This window comes from Podarcis vaucheri (genome assembly GCF_965113315.1).
Source record: "Podarcis vaucheri genome assembly, chromosome: 2".
In the NCBI taxonomy this organism is placed as follows: domain Eukaryota; kingdom Metazoa; phylum Chordata; class Lepidosauria; order Squamata; family Lacertidae; genus Podarcis; species Podarcis vaucheri.
Genome location: NC_138760.1, coordinates 74,671,742 through 74,690,710, shown reverse-complemented (window position 1 = coordinate 74,690,710; position 18,969 = coordinate 74,671,742). Strand labels below are relative to the sequence as shown.

The 18,969-nt window shown below is 42.2% G+C and overlaps 1 protein-coding gene across 6 annotated transcripts; it reads right to left on the bottom strand.

Annotated features, from left to right (window-relative positions):
- Nucleotides 1-747: 747 nt before the first annotated feature.
- Nucleotides 748-18,429, bottom strand: FAM53C (family with sequence similarity 53 member C). Of its 6 annotated transcripts, none has more exons than XM_082213386.1 (5): nt 18,331-18,429; nt 14,066-14,313; nt 6,398-6,455; nt 2,449-3,185; nt 748-1,182 (listed from the first exon to the last, which is right to left on the bottom strand). In XM_082213386.1, the coding sequence occupies exons 2-5, from the start codon at nt 14,141-14,143 to the stop codon at nt 910-912; spliced, it is 1,146 nt and encodes a 381-aa protein (XP_082069512.1). In that variant the 5' UTR covers nt 14,144-14,313; nt 18,331-18,429; the 3' UTR covers nt 748-909. The 6 variants fall into 6 exon arrangements, with proteins under 6 accessions (XP_082069512.1, XP_082069511.1, XP_082069510.1 ...); XM_082213385.1 differs by lacking the exon at nt 18,331-18,429 and adding an exon at nt 18,241-18,260; XM_082213384.1 differs by lacking the exon at nt 18,331-18,429 and adding an exon at nt 18,045-18,181.
- Between the last annotated feature and the right edge of the window lie 540 nt (nt 18,430-18,969).

Genomic DNA, 18,969 nt, shown 5'->3' with positions numbered 1-18,969 from the left:
ACCCCCTCCCATCCGATGTCAAGGAAATAAACAACTATCTGACCTTTAGAAGACATCTGAAGGCAGCCCTGTTTAGGGAAGTTTTTAATGTTTGAAGTTTTATTCTGCTTTTAGTGTTCTGTTGGGAGCCGCCCAGAGTGGCTAGGGAAAGCCAGCCAGATGGGTGGGGTATAAATAAATTATTATTATTATTATTATTATTATTATTATTATTATTATTATTATTATTTCCTTGTTAATCTTCATAAAGAAACAAAACTAAAATTAAACTGAAGTCTTGACTTTTGGATTGGCTGATATGGGGAAGGAGGACAGCAGCAAAAGCCTCGAGTTCTATACTTACCACCAGAAAGGAAGTAGGTACTACCAGTGGGGGTGGAGGGAATGAGTATTACAAAGCACTACAACAAAATTTAATTTCCAACTCTGCTTGTTTTGTCCAGCATTTTTATAGAGATTCCTATTTTCCCCACCAAATTTGTGTAATAATTTCACTGGAATGAGGTCACAGTAGAACTCACCCCCCCCCCAATAGTTTTACGGTATTAGAGACTAATGTTATTATCTCCCTTTGGGGTAATGGAGTCCATTCTGAAACGTGGGTGCCCAAGGGACTTGCTAAAAAACTGATATGTGAATAGGGAGAAGGATTATTGGCAAAGTTCTCTGTTTTTCTCACATATGGACACACCCCTCTGGCAGGACTCCATCACTCCATCCCAGAGACATACAGCATCTATACAGACATTTTTCCTTTTTCTTTTTTAATAAAAAAGAAACAAGCAGACAAAACCCCACCAGTCCCACCGCCACTTTCCCCTCTGCACCCACCCCACTTCCCTCATCAAGGAGTGCAGCCTCCCTTTGTGGCTGATCCCAGAGTCAGTTTCTTGTGGAGACATCCAACCCCTAGTTCTCCTCAATCAAAGTTAGATCCAGATCGCTAAAGTCTGGTTGGAAGAGTGTCCTTTTGCTTGCTAAATTCCAATTTAGTCGCCGTGCCGCTTGTACTGCTGCTTCCTCTTCCTCCTCCTCTTCCTCACTTTCACTAAGAACCTGGACACAGTTGCTGAGGGGACTACATGGAGCTGAAGGAGCTTGTGGGCTGCAGCCCAAGAGCCATGATGAATAGCCACCTTCTTCAGATTTGTCCAGCTGACAGACGCCTCCTGCAAATGGTTTCTGTCAAATGTAACAAAACAAGTTTTTATATACCAATGCACCTTCCATACTTAGATTACATTATTCTAATACTGACAATTTATAACCATATTAATAATCACTTGCACTAGAGCTCTTTTAAGTCATAACTTTCCAAAGAAAAACACCACTCCCCCCCCCTGCTCTGGGTCATCTACCAGGATCATTATGTTGTTAGTACTGTATTTTTTATTTTTTTAAATGTAGTTTAATGTTTCTTGTGAAAGCTGCCTTGGAAGTTATTTGTATCCTGAAAGGCAGGACATAAATAATTGTCATAAACAAATAATAAACTGAAGATGACTTCTGAAGGCTCACCGTTGGCTATGGATCTGAGCAGATGGGACACAGACTTGAATTTTGAAAAACTAACTGCTCTCATTGCTGACCTAAGCTGACGAGTGTGAGACAGACAATGCTATTCTAACAAAGCCTTCCTGAAGCACTAGCTTCACATATGTATTTCTGGTAGCCACCTTACTTTCCCCACAATATAATTATTAATTTAATCTATGTCTTCTCAGACAATAGTAGACTACTGTTGAAGTTAATGGGGCTAAAGTCCCGAATGCTATTCAAACTACACTTTAATAATAATTAAGCTACCAGTTTTCCTATTTGCTTTGCCCAAGGCAGAGGGAGTGGGAAAGCAGTGGCCATAACTGAATACCCCACACTGCGTATGGAGGATGCTATAATAGGAATGGGTGCTCTACCCAAACATTTCTGCCCTAACTCTATGTTTTGAATCTGGAAAAAAACACGGAATGGTTGCTGGATTTTCCAGCAATAATTGAACAACCAATTACTGCTGGTCAAATGTGAACTCTTTAGCAATTGGGACATAAAACAACAGTAGTTTCAGCTGGAAACCGGTAATGTAAATGGAGGAGCCCATGGAGCAGGGTCTATTATCACTTCTGTATTTTGTGCAGCAGCTGACCCAACATTACCAATAAATAAACACAGAGTAACATGTTTCGTTGGCATCCTTCAGAGAAATCTCGGTGTGGCTCCCAGCTTTCCCTCTTGCCCAGTGCTTGTAATCTCATCTCAACTATCTCATAACAGCAAATTGTTGTCAGAGGTTAAGCACATAGGCAAGAGACGCTCTGAAGTAAAGAACAGCCAAATTCTGTTCTTTACTTCAGTAGATTACCCTTTTAATCTCACTGCACCCCAACATTTTCCCTTTCATATGTATCCTTAAGGCACTCAGATGAGAACAGTGCTTGCTTCCTTCCCTACCTGGTTCATCTTGTAGAAATCAAGCGAGGGCCTATGCCACCTCACATCCTCATCGTGGCGCCGCTTGAGACCAGATTTCCTGGTGTCCAAGTCACATGGTTGTGAGCGGCTGCGAGGGAGGCTGTGCTGGTGTCGAAGCAACTCTGGAGTGGAGGTGGTGGAGCTTCGCGGGGAGGGAAGGAATCTGACAGGTGACAGGGAGAAACGTCGTTGCAGAGGGTAGGGCTGCAAAGTCTCTCCCGTCTCCCATGATGTGCTTGCTGGTGATTCTCGGGATAGGGCCAGGCTGAAGAAAGGGGGGCTCCTGCCGCCGCCGCTACCACCAGCACCATCTTGAACACACTGGTGAGAGGCACTGGGGGCAGGGTTGAAGCAAGGTCTGTTGGCTCCCTGGGCCAGGTTCTGGGCTTGTACTGCCAAAGTGTCCCCTCCACTGTTGTCCCGGCGTTTGACGTGCGTCCAGACTTTGGAGCCCAGGGGCCTCCAGACAGCCTGCCAACGGGAGAGGTCTTCAGGCACTGATAGTGAACGGCAGTGTCTTTTGGTGGGGGGCACAGAAGCCTTTTCTGAGACTACTGAGTTGGTGGCCAGTGTTTGGGATGTGAGGCTGTTCTGAGGACGGTTGTCTGAGCTGCAGGGGGGCAGGGGAAGGCTCAAGCTGGAGTGTTGGTAAAGACCTGTGCTGTCCTGAAGATGGATCTTTGGACAGGGAGCTAGGTCCCTCCATGAAGTTCCCTCTGCAAGAAATATCACAAGACAGAATTTTAAAGATGAAGGCTCTAATTAGCGCCACAAGCCAGATAGCCAATTTATCATTTGGCATGTGAGCAATCAGCACCCTTTGTTGCCTTATTTTTACTTTTTATTAGCACCATCACACATACAAAGTTTCAAAACCTTCTACAACAACAGTTGTAGAACAAACAACTATTCCAAGCAATTGTTAGATCAGAAACGGCCCTAACTATTCTACTATACCTGATTAAGATTGAAGATCTGGTCTGATCATCTTTGTTGTGCTTCACTCTCGATTAAAAAGGAACCCACAATGACAACAAGATGGGGAAATGTTCTCCAGGATAACATTCCCCATTTACTCCCCTTAGTTCCCTGATTATGATGCCCCTGGTTTCCCTTCTCCTGTGATGCATGAGGTCTTCATATTGAAGAAGCAATTCTCTTCTTTCAGTGTTAGACAGGAGGCACTTGTGGATCAAAGAAAGGGAGTAAAACGAGTGAGGGACAACATAAATTTTATTTAATACTTACACCCCTTTTACAGTTGGAGCAAGATGTTGGCCGGGAGCCAGATTAAGATATCCTACCTTAAAAGAATCTACAATTTATTCATTGTTTGATCACTACAGTTGGGGCAGTTCAACTGTGGGAACCAATTAAAGGAATTTAATTCAAACTGAAGAACAGTTGGAGAAAACAATTCCTGCTTTTTTCCAAGTTCTTCCATGTTTCGTACAACTGATGAATTTGGGGTGCTTTTCATGTCCACAGCCCCACCCCCATTCATATTTAACACACATATAATAAAATGGCTGGAATATTTCGCTCTCCAACATCAGCACATAGTAAGATCTTCCAGCCACTTCCCTTCTTAGTCACGCCTTATGAAAAGCAAGAAGCAGTCCTGTGTTTCACAACTGCAATCCCTCCAGAAAGGCTGTGTTCATTTAATGACATTGTTCTTATAAGACTCATTTGTCTCTTAGAGGTGGTCAAAGCTGGTAGCAACAATAATCAAATGAGTTAGCCTCCAAGTCAAAATCCAAGCTGTCTTGAAGTAAATCCAGAGAAGAAACCCCAAGTTGCCTATATATAGAAGGTGGTGTTTTTTAAACGACAAGGAGCTAATATGGCTCATTTCATTCAAAAGCATACTGATTGCAAACTGAAATAAGAGGACTAATATGCAAAAGCTAGAACCAAACATGCTGCACAAAGAAGAGAAAGGAGCAGGCACATGACAGGAACCTTGAGAAACACAAACCATGCTTTCCAACAAGACAAAGAAGTTTAAATATTCTGTAAATCCCACACGAAGTCACTCACATAGCCAATCTGAGCTCCAAAAGCATAACCATACTAGTCTGTAGCAGCAATATGGAGTCCTGTTGAATCTTAAATACCAACAAATTTATCATGGCATCAAGTTTTAGGCTACAGCGCGCTGATATATTGTGTAGAACAAAAAGCAAAGATAACCATGCCGGTCCATTAGGACTCCCAATATCTACAGGTGAGCAGTACCTTTTATTGGAACCAATTTTACCTCATTGAGGCAGATCTCCGTGTGTGTGTGTGTGTGTGTGTGTGTGTGTGTGTTTAAATCTTTTTCCTCCACTTGATGCACCTGATGAAGTAGACTCATGCCACGATACATATGTTAGAAGTCTGTAGCCTCTGAAATGGCCTTCTTCAGACACTCCATTAGAGCAATTATTATGTAGAAGATAAAGCTCTTTTAACTCAGGTTATCCAGCTGAAAATCATGACAGCCTAATATTGTCCCGTATCAAGCGGGTATAAGCCAACAAGTTTAAAGCCAAGGTACTTTGTTTTGTAAGCCAGCCTGGAAACTTGCTTAAAGGATAAGGTGGATAAATAAAATGGCCCATCATGCTATAGCTGAACCAAGAAAACACACTCGCCACCAACACCCACAAAGTCATTATTATGTGGAAAATATTCTAATTCTAAGCCTACAAAGGAGTCACAGTCAGATTGCTGTACAATATGGTTCTAGTACAAGTGACCAGAACAGTCACAGGAATGACTCACTTTGGCAGGGAACACACGCTTTCTTTAATGTGCCTTGCAAAGAAAACGTGGTGCAAACAAAAATGCTATTTTAAAATAAGTGACTAGAAGCTATTCTACTCAAGGCTCAGTACACTGATTGTACAATGTAGGTTTCCTACATTGATCAGAAACACAGTTCTTTGTTTTAAGAGCTACAAAGGATCGAGGAATACACTTTGATAGCTTAGTTTTATGACATAAAGCTGAGATTAATTACGTACCAAAATTCTATATGGGCCAATTGCAGTAAGAGTCAACAGAACTGATGAAGACAGCAGCTAGTATTTTTTTTAAATTAAGATTAGATTATGGGTTTTATTCTCTTATCCACCTGGCATCCATTCTTCCTCCATGCATAATCAAGCACATCTATAATTCAAGTGCCAAAATCAAGTTATTTATCAGAGTATGTATACTGCCAGTGTAACTATGCTACAACGTAGTTTGTATCAAGAGTTAATTATTAGCGCTATCTATCCTGAAGTGTTTACATGACCAGAATACCAGTGGTGGTACTTGGCCACATACACAAACTGCTTTGATCAAGCAGTATATACATTTTTAAATAAATAAATAAATTTTAAATATAGGCAGCACCCAGTATGCATATAGCAATATTAAGCTGTATTAGATTTTATTTTATTGTTTAGACAATTTATATCTTAGATAAAAGAATCTTAGTGGTTTGCAACATCTTAGATAAAACGGTGATGGTTGCCAGTTCAAAAATAAAGACAGAAAAATTAAATGGGAGCATTAGCAGGATTAATTTTTAAAACTACTAAATATAACACCACTTCTTCATTGGATCTCTTTCCTTCCATTCGTCAGGAGCATAATGACATTTCTTTACTGAAAACAGCCATTCCTGTTATTTATTGGGATATCCTCCTGCATTTAACTCTGTTGAATTCTTGTTATTAAAACTAAACCACAGCTGGCCCTTTATTTGCACCAAGCTTTCACTTAAAAGTAGAGATGGTATCACAAAATACATGAGCTCTAGGAGACCTGGAAAGCAAGCTAATCTTATTAACTGTGAGCTGCATATAAAGGACATCAGACGATAAAAAGGACAGACAAAAGAGAAATGGATGTAGGCACAAAAGGTGGAAGTCCAGCCAGACGCTCTTACCAGGCGCTATCTGGAAGGGGCTGCCACAGCTGGCCACATCAGCATGATCAGGCAAAGGCTAGGGAGGAAACACAAGGAGTCACCACATCACAGCAAGGACCAGCATCTCATAAGCACCTCTGGATTTCTAATTCCCAACATGTGGCCTACAACAGAAGAGTGGTACCAGCTGTGGGATTCTACCAACATTCAGATATCTTGCTGTATCTCAGGATTGGAGAACTTGTGGCTCTTCAGATATTGGTGGACCATGATGCCATTCACTTCCCACCATTACTCATACTGGCTAGGGTTGATACCAGGTGGAGACCAACAACATCTGGAGGACTACAGGTCTCCCACTCCTGGACCTCTCTGAATTCTTTGGATCCTATGACCCCCACGCCCTGCCATTATTAGTAGCAAATCTTCAAGCTTTGCCCAAGGAAAGCTTCCAAAACTTGCTTTAATCTGAATGTTGAAATCAAAGTTCAGAGGGGCAAAATAACCAAATGGAAACTCTGATTTGCTCAAGCTTAACTACCAGTCCTTTCCATGGTGCTGCTCTTACAGTCATCCACAAGCTACTATGCTACAGAGGTTCTACACCAGGCATAGGCAAACTCCAGCCCTCCAGATGTTTGGGACTACAATTCCCATCATCCCTGACCACTGGTCCCGTTAGCTTGGGATGATGGGAATTGTAGTCCCATACATCTAGAGGGCTGGAGTTTGCCTATGCCTGTTCTACACAGATTTAAACTGCTCCCTTTATACCATGCCTAAACTATTCATTATCAAAAGCCCGAGGATACTTCACTCTCATTAGAAAGAAGGTGAGAAGACACACCAATAAATTAATGTTTAAGATTATGGCCACAGAAATAATCTAAATTTGCACTTACCACTATTTTCCTCTTTCATTCTATCACTTCACTGTTCTTTGGTGACTGGAAGCCCTCTGAGACAAGGACAATGTAGTATTTGTCTGTATGTCAGCTCCCTTAATATAAGGAGAGCCAGACACTAAATACCACAGGCCACCATAAATTAAGAGGCACCACTTCTACCTATAGCAATGAGCGATCTTCCCAAATCTCTTGCTTGACAAGAACCCATTAAACATACCTAACAAAACACCACAGCAAAGAGTTATGGAAGGATTAATTCTTGTCATCTTTGCCTCCATGGGTTACAGTGGTGCCCCGCAAGACGAATGCCTCGCAAGACGGAAAACTCGCTAGACGAAAGAGTTTTCCGTTTTGGAGGTGCTTCGCAAAACGAATCTCCTATGGGCTTGCTTCGCAAGACGACAATGTCTTGCAAGTTCCTGCTGGTTTCCCCCCCCCCCCTTATTCTAAGCCGCTAAGCTGCTTATCAGCTGATCCGATCAGCAGATAAGCCGCTAAAAGCCGCTAATAGTGCTAATCCACTAATCCTTCAATGGGCTTGCTTCGCAAGACGAAAAAACCGCTAGAGGAAGAGAATCACAGAACGGATTCTTTTCGTCTTGCGAGGCACCACTGTATTTCCAAATGTCGATAGAGTACCATGCCTCTGCACATTATCCATGTTTAAAACTTGAAAGGCTGAAGTCCCTTTGTTCTCCAAACCATTGACTCTCTGCTACAGAGCTTCCTCTGCTCAAACATCACTATGCTTTTGGACTGTGCCTTCCCCTGCAAAAGCTTCATTAGGCTACACATCCCATTCTTAGAAGTCTACACCTCAATGCTGCAGAAAAGTAGAGTTCTGTAACTGGCTGCAACTTTGTGCAGTTTTAACTTTTCTTCTGGGCAATATTTCTAGGCAACAGATTAGTGCATCTTTAACTCATTTTGAGGCAAAAAAACTTATTTCCATGGACTCCAGATCCAAGATAAATCAGGAAACGCATGCTTCATATTCCACCATGTCATTCTCTTTTTAATTAATTTTTGCTACAGCAGCACATTGCCTTTCATTTTCCAAGTCAGGCCAACTCTCCTTAGATTACAGGGATAGGTTAGAGAGAGGATCCCTTGGTACAGTTTATCTTATCCCCATTAAGAAAAAATATGGAGAAAGTGTACTGGGAAACACTTTACATTTAATAAGGACTGGGGTGATTGGAAAACAAGGACGATAGAACACATGCACATGAGCGAGAAACTGGTGGGGGAACTTGGAAACTGCGTGGTATTCCACAGTCCTCAAACAGTAACACGCTAAAAAGAAGAAAATAATATGCGATTTAGAGATAATAGTAAAAAAAAAAAAGGCAAGCTCCCAGCGCAGTAGAATGCTTGAGTAATATTCTATAAAGCAAAGAAATACACCAGTATCTTCTTGATTCCTCCCCAATACTCTTACTCTTTCCATCACTGCCCTGTGATGTATTGTAAACCAACCTGTGATCCTCAGATGAAGGGCTGCATAGAAATTCAGTAAGTAAATAAATAAATCACCTTCCAAAGGAGTGACCTTTACCCTCAGTCATTCAATGGCAAACGAGCCTTTGACCTTTACCTGTTCAGAGCAGCAACAGATATAATGCTAACCTGAGGCATATCTGTAGTCATCTGTAGCAATAACTTCAGACCATACCTGTCCCTCACTTGTCCTTGAAAACAGGAAATTATGGAACTAGCATGGGAAAAACAAAAACCCATTCTCTTGCTCTCACAGAAAGAAAGAAAAATCAATATGTGGGTAATTTTGATAAGTCCCTTGAAAACACCAGATAGGCTTAGGATATTGACAGATGCTAAAGAAAGAGGAGGCTTCGCCCTGCCAGACTTGAAATTATACTATGAAGCATCTTGCCTCTGTTGGTTGAAGGAATGGATGAAACTAGAAGACACGGATGTGTTAGATCTTGAAGGTTTTGACAATAGATTTGGGTGGCACGCGTATTTGTGGTATGACAAGAAACGAGTACATAAAGGATTTGAAAATCACATTATAAGAAGCTCTTTGATTGAAGTGTGGGAAAGATATAAAAATTTGTTGGAACAAAAAACTCCATATTGGTTGTCGCCGCTAGAGGAGATGAGTGTGAAGAAAGTCAATATGACAGGGGGATGGGTGACATATGAGAAGTTAATACGTAAAAGTGAAGGAAAATGAAAAATGAAACCATTTGAAGAAGTTAAGAACTATGTGAATGATTGGCTGCATTTTTTTCAAATTAATGAGATGTTTAGAAAAGATTTAAACCAGAGGGGTTTTGCTGATAAAGAATCAAAATTTCAGACAGAAATATTGAACAATGATTATAAGATTCTAGCAAAAATGTATAAGATATTATTGGAATGGTGCACAAAGGATGAGGAGGTAAAATCAGTTATGATTGATTGGGCCAAAGATATAGGGCATAATATACAAATGGAGGACTGGGAAAGACTTTGGAAAGATGGTCTAAGATTTACTGCATGTACAGTCATAAAAGAAAATGTTATGAAAATGATGTATAGATGGTATGTAACACCTGTGAAGCTAGCAAAAATGTATAAGACAAGTAACAAATGTTGGAAATGCAAGGAAAAAGAAGGTACTTTTTTCATATGTGGTGGGAATGTAAGAAGGTAAAATGCTTTTGGGAGATGATTTATAATGAATTGAAGAAAATGTTGAAATATACATTTGCTAAGAAACCAGAAGCATTCTTACTAGGCATTACAGGTAATGAGATAAATAAGAAAGAAAAGAAGTTATTTTTATATGCAGTGACAGCAGCAAGAATATTGATGGCCCAGAAATGGAAACAGGAGGAGCTACCTACAATAGAAGAATGGAGAACCAAAATGATGGACTATGCAGAACTGGATAGAATGACAGGAAGGATCCGGAATCGGCGAGATCAAAGATTTATAGAAGATTGGGGAAAATTTATTCAATATTTGCAAAAACTGAGTGATAATCAGATTACGTTTGTAAGTTTTAAGGAAGCTCTGTGAAGGGAAAATGTGAAAATAAGTTTAAAAAAGGAACTGAAGTTAACAGTATTAACAATAATGGGTAGAAATGTGGAAAAAGTAATAAAGTGAAGGAATTGCAGACAGATTGAGGGAAGTCAAAAAAGAGAAGCAAGATGTAATCAGGATGTGTGGAATGTATAATTTTGTTTTTGTATTTGAAAACCAATAAAAATATAATTAAAAAAACACCAGATAGGCAATGTGATGTAGTGGTTAGAGTACTGGACTAGAGAGACCAGGGTTCAAACCCCCACTTAGTCATGAAGCTCACTGGGTGATCTTCAGTCAGTCACTTTCTCTTAGCCTAACCTACCTCATAGCATTGTTCTGAGGATAAAACATGTTGCTCAACAACTCCAGGTGAGCACCCAGGAAGTAAAGGGCCCTGTGGAAAAGGTATAACTTGGTGCACTACTCACAAATCACTTTACTGTAGCACCTAATTGCATGCTGGGGTGCCAAGGCTCTTACTCTTCTAGCATTAAACAGTAACCTTCTGAACACTAAAAGGCAACGCATGCCATATATGCAACTTGGCTTGCATCACCAAAATCTGACCGGGTGAGGGGAGGAGAGTTACCATCTCCCAAATATGTCCAACCAAACTTCGCAGTGCAGCACAAAGTTCAATTTGGGATGGGAAAAGTTGGCCAGAGTTGAATGTCTATATCTGGTATTGAAGACCCAATAACAAATTAGGGTTCTGTCCATGTACCAGTCACCTAGCTGCCCAACACTCTCCCCGTTTGAGCTGACAGATGTGGTCAGTGTGGCACTGAGAACTGCACGGTTTATGGTTTGGGGGAACTTTAATAGCCCCACCAAACCTAATTGAGGCTGATTCAGCACACATAGGATGACAAATTTGGAAGCTAGTCTTCTGTACAAAACCAAGAGGGAAACATCTGCAGGTGAGGGAGTCGTTCTTGGTTCTGTTGCGTTGGCATTTGACATTCAGGCTGTCTGTAATCTCCACAGAACCTGATTAATTTCAATGGTTTTCTGTCATCACTGGAGATTTTCTTAAAGGTCTAGCTGATGGTCCTGCCAAGGCTCTGGTATCTGCTTGGAATGAGGAGATCACAATAGCAACTGATGGGATAGCTCCCAAATATCCCTGACCTGATTGTAGAAGCATGTCAGCTCTGTGGTATTCCAAGAAGCTAATGGTGATGAATCATCTGAACCAACAATTAGTGTGTAAGTGACAGAAAACATTCAACAAATATGACCAAACACAAGTGAGAGTTAATTCTCTGCCACCACTTCATTTGTTCAACATCATCCACCACAGCTGTTTCTGGTGATGAGCAGACTCCTCAGAGAAGGCTCAGTGATGCAAGATCTAGAGCCTGAGCTTGCTGTTTATTTTGTAGATAAAGTAACTTGCGCCTGTACCAACTTGGGTGTAATAACTGTGATAGAGTCCAAGACTATGAGCCTCTATGAGAGTCATACTATGATTATCACCACCTCGCACCAAACTGAAGACATATACAAGCTGCTTGGGGAGTTGAGGCCCACCACATATTCCCTTAACCCTTGCCCATTTTAGCTAGTGAAATCTGCCAAGGCTTGGCTATGCAATCTGAACCTTGGAAGTGATTAACACCTTTATCAGGGAATACTGTGGTCACTGCTACCTTGAAATAGGCCACGTTGAGGCCACTATTTAAAAAGCCACGTTTAGAACTACTAAACTCCTGAGGCAGTATCTGGAGGCAATTGTGGGCTAGATGAGAGTAAGAAAGATACAACTTAATCCTGGAACCTGAATAATCTGGATGGAGAATTTAAGAGGGTTGCACTCACCCTGAAGTATGCAATTCAGAAGGTTGCATGCTGGACTACTGTAATACACACTAGATTGGGCTGCCTTTAAAGGCAGTTTAGAAACTTCAAATGGTGCAAAATGCAACTGCCCATGTATTGATGAAGGTCAGGTGGTTAGAGCAAGCAACAACTATATTGCACCAATTACACTGATTAATAGTGCATTTCTGGGCTCAATTTAAAGACCCAGCAAATACCTTTAAAGTCCCAAACCAGGTGTGGTGAACACATGGATCATGCCAAAAGCAGTATCTTCCCCTTAAGGTACTTGGTGTCAGGTACTCAGTTCTACTGTAACATCTCTATAAATATGGAGACTTCACTCCTGCCTAATGAAACTATTAGCCAATGACAGCCTACCAATTTACCTCCATAGACATTATCATGTGGAGATCAGTTCCATAGGTTAATTACATGTAAACGTAGAATGGAATTTCTCTTCTTAAGCAGTGTATAGATAATAATCTCTGAGAAGAAAGACTGCCTACTAGCTACTACCATGGCAATAACTCCAACTCAGCAACAGCAGCTCAACAATTGTAGAAAAGTAATGGGTAAGAGGGGGAAGGAAGCAATTATCCTTATTTTTATCAATTCTTATAAGTGTAAAATCACAGCCCTTTTCTTTAACCCCAAACACATCACTGGAATAGTGAAATTGACTTTGAGGAAAATAGAAGCAGCTTTTGGTCTACTCGGTTTTACTGCTAAGGAAAAGATGATATTCTTGAATGCCAGGGTACTGCTGAAAGAAGCAGAACCCTCACTTTGAGATGTCTACCCAACCCACCACATTCATATTTGCACAGGTACTCACTCATCTTTTCATCTGCTTAAGAACTTCTTTAAAAATTCCAAATCTCATCTGGCCATGGGAGAAGCAAGGAAACTTGGGAGTGGAGGTGGGGGTGGGGAATATAAGCTGTTTCATGGGTCACAACCATGGCCATAACAAGAGGTGCCCATAACAATCACCAGAATAAGTGTTCCTACTTATTGTAGAAGTGTTAGCCATGTCCCCAGGGGCTGCTTTTAGCTTTGCCAGGGTATAGATCAAAACAGAAAATCTGTAAGAGTGATTGGCGGTAGGGCACTAAACAAAATATATGTACTACTGGCAGTGCTAGCTGTGCAGAACACCCCTTTCTCCCAAGCCAATATAGCAGGCTGCTGGTTCACAACAAAAATAATGCTGTTGGGACTACAACTTCCATTCACCCTTGCCAACATAGTCAATGATCACGGATAATGGGAGCTGTTGTTCAAGAAGATCTGGGGGAGACCATATTGGTTACCCCGGCTTAGACTGCCACAAAGTGTTTGTACTAGCCCAACAGATTTAATAAAACCAGTCTTTAAATAGCAGATCCTCATGCCATATCAAAAGCTCTGTTGGAACCTCCCCTTACTTTCAAAAGCAGTTTGGCATGCAGTATGGGCAGAAGACTGTTGTGGGCAGGGAAGACCCAAAGTATACTTAGGCAATCAGAATTAGTTATTTGACTCCTGGTCATAGGCAGCAGCAGCAGCAGCAGCTTGAATCACAGCGTAGCAATCTCTCCAATCTTTCATCTATTAAAATGAGGCAACGGGTGAATTCAAGGTCACTGAGGAAATCATTCCACCACTGCAAGCATTTTTGCTTGCCCAGCAGAACAATCTTCCCTCTCTTCCACCCTGTGTACTGTTCTGGGGGTTCTCCTAACCTCCAAAGTGGATTTGGAAGAGGCATGGCGGAAGGGGAGCCCCGCTGCACTGGCAGGAGTTCTTGATTTGGTTTCCACTAACAGAACAAATTAGTTGAATCTGGCCCTATGGTTCAAGATAAAAGCAAACAGTATTTCTTCAACTGATTTGAAAATTATCAAGATGCAAGTCAAGGCAGGGCAAATCTTACCAGGCTGATGCTGAAGGATGTGCATTTCAATTCCTCCAGGCTTTGTTTCTGTAGCTGTTCAGTTATCAAGGTGATCATGGCTTCTTACAGAGGCCAGGCACCAGAACCCTTGAGAGACTCCAGCTCCTGCCACCTGCCACCCTTTCGCCTCCCTCAGCAAGTCCAGCCGCATTCAAGCATCACCATCACATCTGCTAAGTTGTTGCCTTCATACATGCTAGCCATACTCCATCTCATACTCGGGAATCCTGCAAAAGACAGACATTAATTAAGGAAGGCATCTTACATCATATCATACAACCACCCTACTCTCTCCAGAGCTGCTGTTCAAAAACAAACATGCATATGTGTGCAATATACGTATATGACCAAGACACAAACAAGCTTAAGCCTAGAGTATAGATAAGGCTCCCAGCCTCCATTGCTACCAGGAACACCAAGCAGCATATAGGGTCTGTTCCCCCTACACTACCCAGTGAGGTAGGTGAAAGCAGCAAGATAAGGATGGACTAAATGTCAGCCAGTGAGCTTCTTAGCTGTGTGCGGATCTAATTCGAACTCTATAACTTAAGCCAAGGAGACTATATCATCACACTGGCTGTCCAACTTTTATTTTCTACATGTTGATTTTATTTCAACACTCTCAGAAAGCCCCAACCATGTGATATCTTATTTCTGTAGTACAGAGTCAGGACTCCATCCTCAGTTTTTCCTTCTGGTTCCTTGAATAAATTGATGCCTTACCTTATTCTTCAAATTATCTACAATACTTAAAGGCTAGTGTCTGGGATTCTTAAAAGTATTATAGTAAAACATGCAATGTTCCATAATAAGGAAACAGAACTTAGTATTGTGATCTTAGTACTGTGAGCAAAATCTAAATCAGATGTGAAGCCTACCTAATTTAATCTCTCATTATCAGCGCTCAGTACATTAAAAGTCAACATCTACTCTGAGCAAGCTTGATCATTTGCCACTGCCACCTTTCTCCCAGCATGAACTTTCCCACTTGATGTGGATAACCAATCCCTAATGTTCAAGCTTTGCTAATTTATCACAGAATGCTGAAGTGATGGTTGTATTGTAAATAGCTTACTAGAAATAGATAAGGCAAATTAACTACAGTATTTCACTGAACACCTCTTATTCTGTACAAGTTAATACTTATACCTCGGCTAAACACTGTCACAATGTGCTTTACAAAACCAAGATCAGCAGCCTAGAAGCTCTACTATAGAGTAAAATAAGGCATCAAAGATAAGAGGTTATAGCCTAATAAATTCTACAGAGAGCTGACCCACTGAAATTAATGCACCTAAGTTAGTCATCTCTCTGTTTTGAGAATGACTAATGTTGACTACAACCAAGGCTACTTATGATATTCATTCTTCATCTAGGAAAGGCAAATTAATATGCATACCAATTTATATAGCACTTTTTGGTATGTGAAGACTGAAATTCTACACACACTTTAGCTGGAAGTAACTCATTAAACTGTCCAAATTACTTCTGAATAGATATGTATAGGAATACAGTGTAAGTGGTTACAATCTTCACAGTGTGGTAATTCCCACCTAGTTCAAAGGGGTTTACACTCAGTTATGTGGGTATAGGATTGCACTCTCAATGCATATTTATACATACACACAAACACATACAAATGAATCTTACTTTTTCCAAAAATAGTAGAACTAACTAGTCCTAAAATTGAAGGGAAAAGAAGACTCCAAAGACGATGTGTGAAAATGATTAGTTCAACAAGATGGACTTGCGGGGGGGGGGGGAGTAGTTCACCAAAAACTATGCTGTGTTTGTTTCAGGTGAAAGGAACTAGCAGTCCATTTCTTAGTTTAGTCCAAAAAGAACCAAGCTGAGAAAAGTCACGTGGCTTGCTTCCTTGAAAACGTTAGTTTTTCTAAGTACTGTACTACATCCCTTCTTTGTTACCTCAAAATAGAAGTTCATTTTAAAATTGCCTCTCTAGGCCCTCCTTGCTGCACCTTTGTCTTCCACACTACCCTTTCTGAAATCATACATTAAGCATTAAAACACAATTTACAATAATTGGGGGAAAGAGTGAGGCTCCATGGATTTACCAAGCTGCGCACACACATTCATCCATTTCTAGTCCTGTCTCTGCCTCTTCATCAGTTATTGTCCTCCCCATTATCTGTTCTAGACTGCAAGATTCTTCAGGGCAGGAGCTGGGGCCTATCTACATTTTTGCTTATGGAACTCAGTAAACTAAAATATACTCCAGTGGTGCTCTCTGAGCAAAATAACAAATACATTTTCAAAACTTCACAATATTATTTCCTATGTTCTTGATAAGGTGGGGTGTACTTTTTTCCTCTACTGCTTTTTACAGATGCCAGAGCACTTTCTGACCATAAATCTAGTAAGGATGCAGTCCTATGCATTTTGCTAGGGATTAAGTGAATGTGCATAGGACCACGCTGCACACAGAGAAATAGCTTAATTTTGCCACTTCCAATTTACACAAGCAACTTAGTCAACAATTAATATTTTCCCTGGCATACACTGCATACATTGAAGGCTCCACATAACTTTCTCTGAACTTAAAATACTCCATAGACTCTGTTCTAGAGAGCTTCTGCCAGGAACAATTTCTTTCCCCACGTTAATCCTGGTTAATTTAGCAGCTGATAGCATGCAATAGATTTGCATCTGAAAGACGGAAGTTCAAGCCCCTGCTCAGTCATGAAGCCTACTGGGTGGCCTTGGATAAGTCAGTATCTCTCAGTAACAACCTAACTGCAGGACTGTTGTGATGAGAAAAGATAAAAAGATGAACTGTAATCCACCCTGGGCCTCAAGGATAGGGTGGGGGATGTCTGCAAGAATAACTAAGAACAAGTCTCCTAGGATGTGCCCAAAATCTTGTAGCTGTTTTTCACTGTAAAGGATGTGCTAGAATTATTTTTATCCTTCATGTATTGTCCTCAGGCAATTAGTTATAATACTTTGCTATGCATCTTCCTCCACGCCTACTTATTCTAATAGCTTCAGGCCACAAGCCTTTAGAAAACACTGATCCACCAAGCCCCATTACCAGACACCTTAAAACTAGTGCAGAAAAAATTCCAACAGCTTAGCAAAGTGTTGGGTTTTCATTGCAGCTGCTTCCCCTCCTCCAGTCCTACACGATGCGCCCAATACTTGATTCCTTCGTTTATATAGCGATCTAATTATTTTAAAAAAACACCCAAACACAAGCAGGCCTTAAGCAACCTCGAGCCTGTGCGATAGGGAGACAGCGCGAGACTCCATGACAGGATTGTGCCATGCAGTGCGATTCTGCTGTGTTTTTAAGAATGGGTCCCGTCAACCTAGTTTTAGGAATGCATCCACAGGGGACGCAATACCTAACAAAGCAGAACCATCCCAGCCTCCGCGGAGGGAACCACTCCCCCCCTTTCTCCACCAAGGCCCTCCATTCCACCCCAAATTCCCATAGATTCACGCGCTCCCTTGCACGCCCAGGCAAGCCCCTGAACCCACATCTTCCGCCGAAACCCCAACGTTATCCAATCCAGGGAAGCAAGCGCCCATAACGTAGCAAAACAAAACAACCTCTGCCTTGCAGGGTTCCTTTTCCCCCTTTTTTCTTTTATGACAACAGGAGACGTCTGTAACCAAGGCACCTCACAAAGACAACCCCCCTCCCTCGCCGGAGACTCCCAAGATCCCCACCCCATAAACACACACACACCTGGAACCACCAAAACCCCCCACCGCGCGCGCACACACCCCACAAATTTCAGCATTACACCCGCCCGAGCTCCGCAGCCCCCCCCCCTTTGCCACCTTTCGCGATACCCACCGCGCCAGCTGAAGGCGGCGGCAGCGGCGGCGGCTCCAGCACCTCCTCGCGGGGCCCGCAGCCAGGCAGTTGTGCTCCCCCCCTTCTCTCTCGCGCCCCCCACCCCCGATTCTGAACAGCACCGAGACCACCCACCCGCCGTGTGTGGGGGGAGACCTCGTTCCTGGGCTCCCCCGACACGCCAGCATCCACCGGCCCTCCCTGGTCCAGCTGCCACCCCCAACCCGGCGGACAGGGCTCCCAGCCCCACCACCACCACCCCGCCAGGAGCCTCTGCTCCCCCTTCGGTCGGGAGTGGATCGACCTGCTCAGGACAAACCACCCAACTCACAAGGGGGGCGGTGAAGCCCCATAGATCAGCTGCGACCCACAGGGGAATTTCAGGAAGGGGCTCGCCTCTCCACAACCACCCACTACGAACCCCTCTTGCAGCAAGACAGGGACTTGGCTTTCTGGCGTCCTGGGTTGCCCCAACGCTAGCCTCCTCTTCTCCCCCTTCTACGGACCGTACCAAGTGGCAAAGCATGACGGGATATGTAGTTCGAAGTGAGGCTCTGGGAGAATAGCGTTTTACCCCTTCCTCTGGCTCATTCCTTCTATGGCCCAGAGGCATTTTCCACTTCTTAATTTAAGCCAGCCTCGGTTACAGAATAAATACCTTTCAGCGAGAGGGCTCCACCTCATAAAATGTGAAATATATTGTTACTAAACATATATATACCCTAATGATGTCAAGAGTCCCTTTCTTTCTCCACCTGAGCTCTTTATTAGCCAACCTGGCCAGCCACTGCTTGCATTGAGCCCTGGCCCCTCATAACACAAGCAGTATTTCTGGTACTACTAGACCTAAGTATGAATGCATGAACAACTTTTGGCAAAGTTTGACAGGTTGTAGCTGCAGAAGATCAACTGATAAAACCTATGAAACATGTTTTGTGCCCTGATTCATAAGCTGCAACACATATAGAGAAGAGAATGACATATACTGAGAGAGTGACCAGCTGGAGGTGCATAATCAGAAAAGTAAAGGTCATGTTTTCGTAACCAAGCCACACTCATG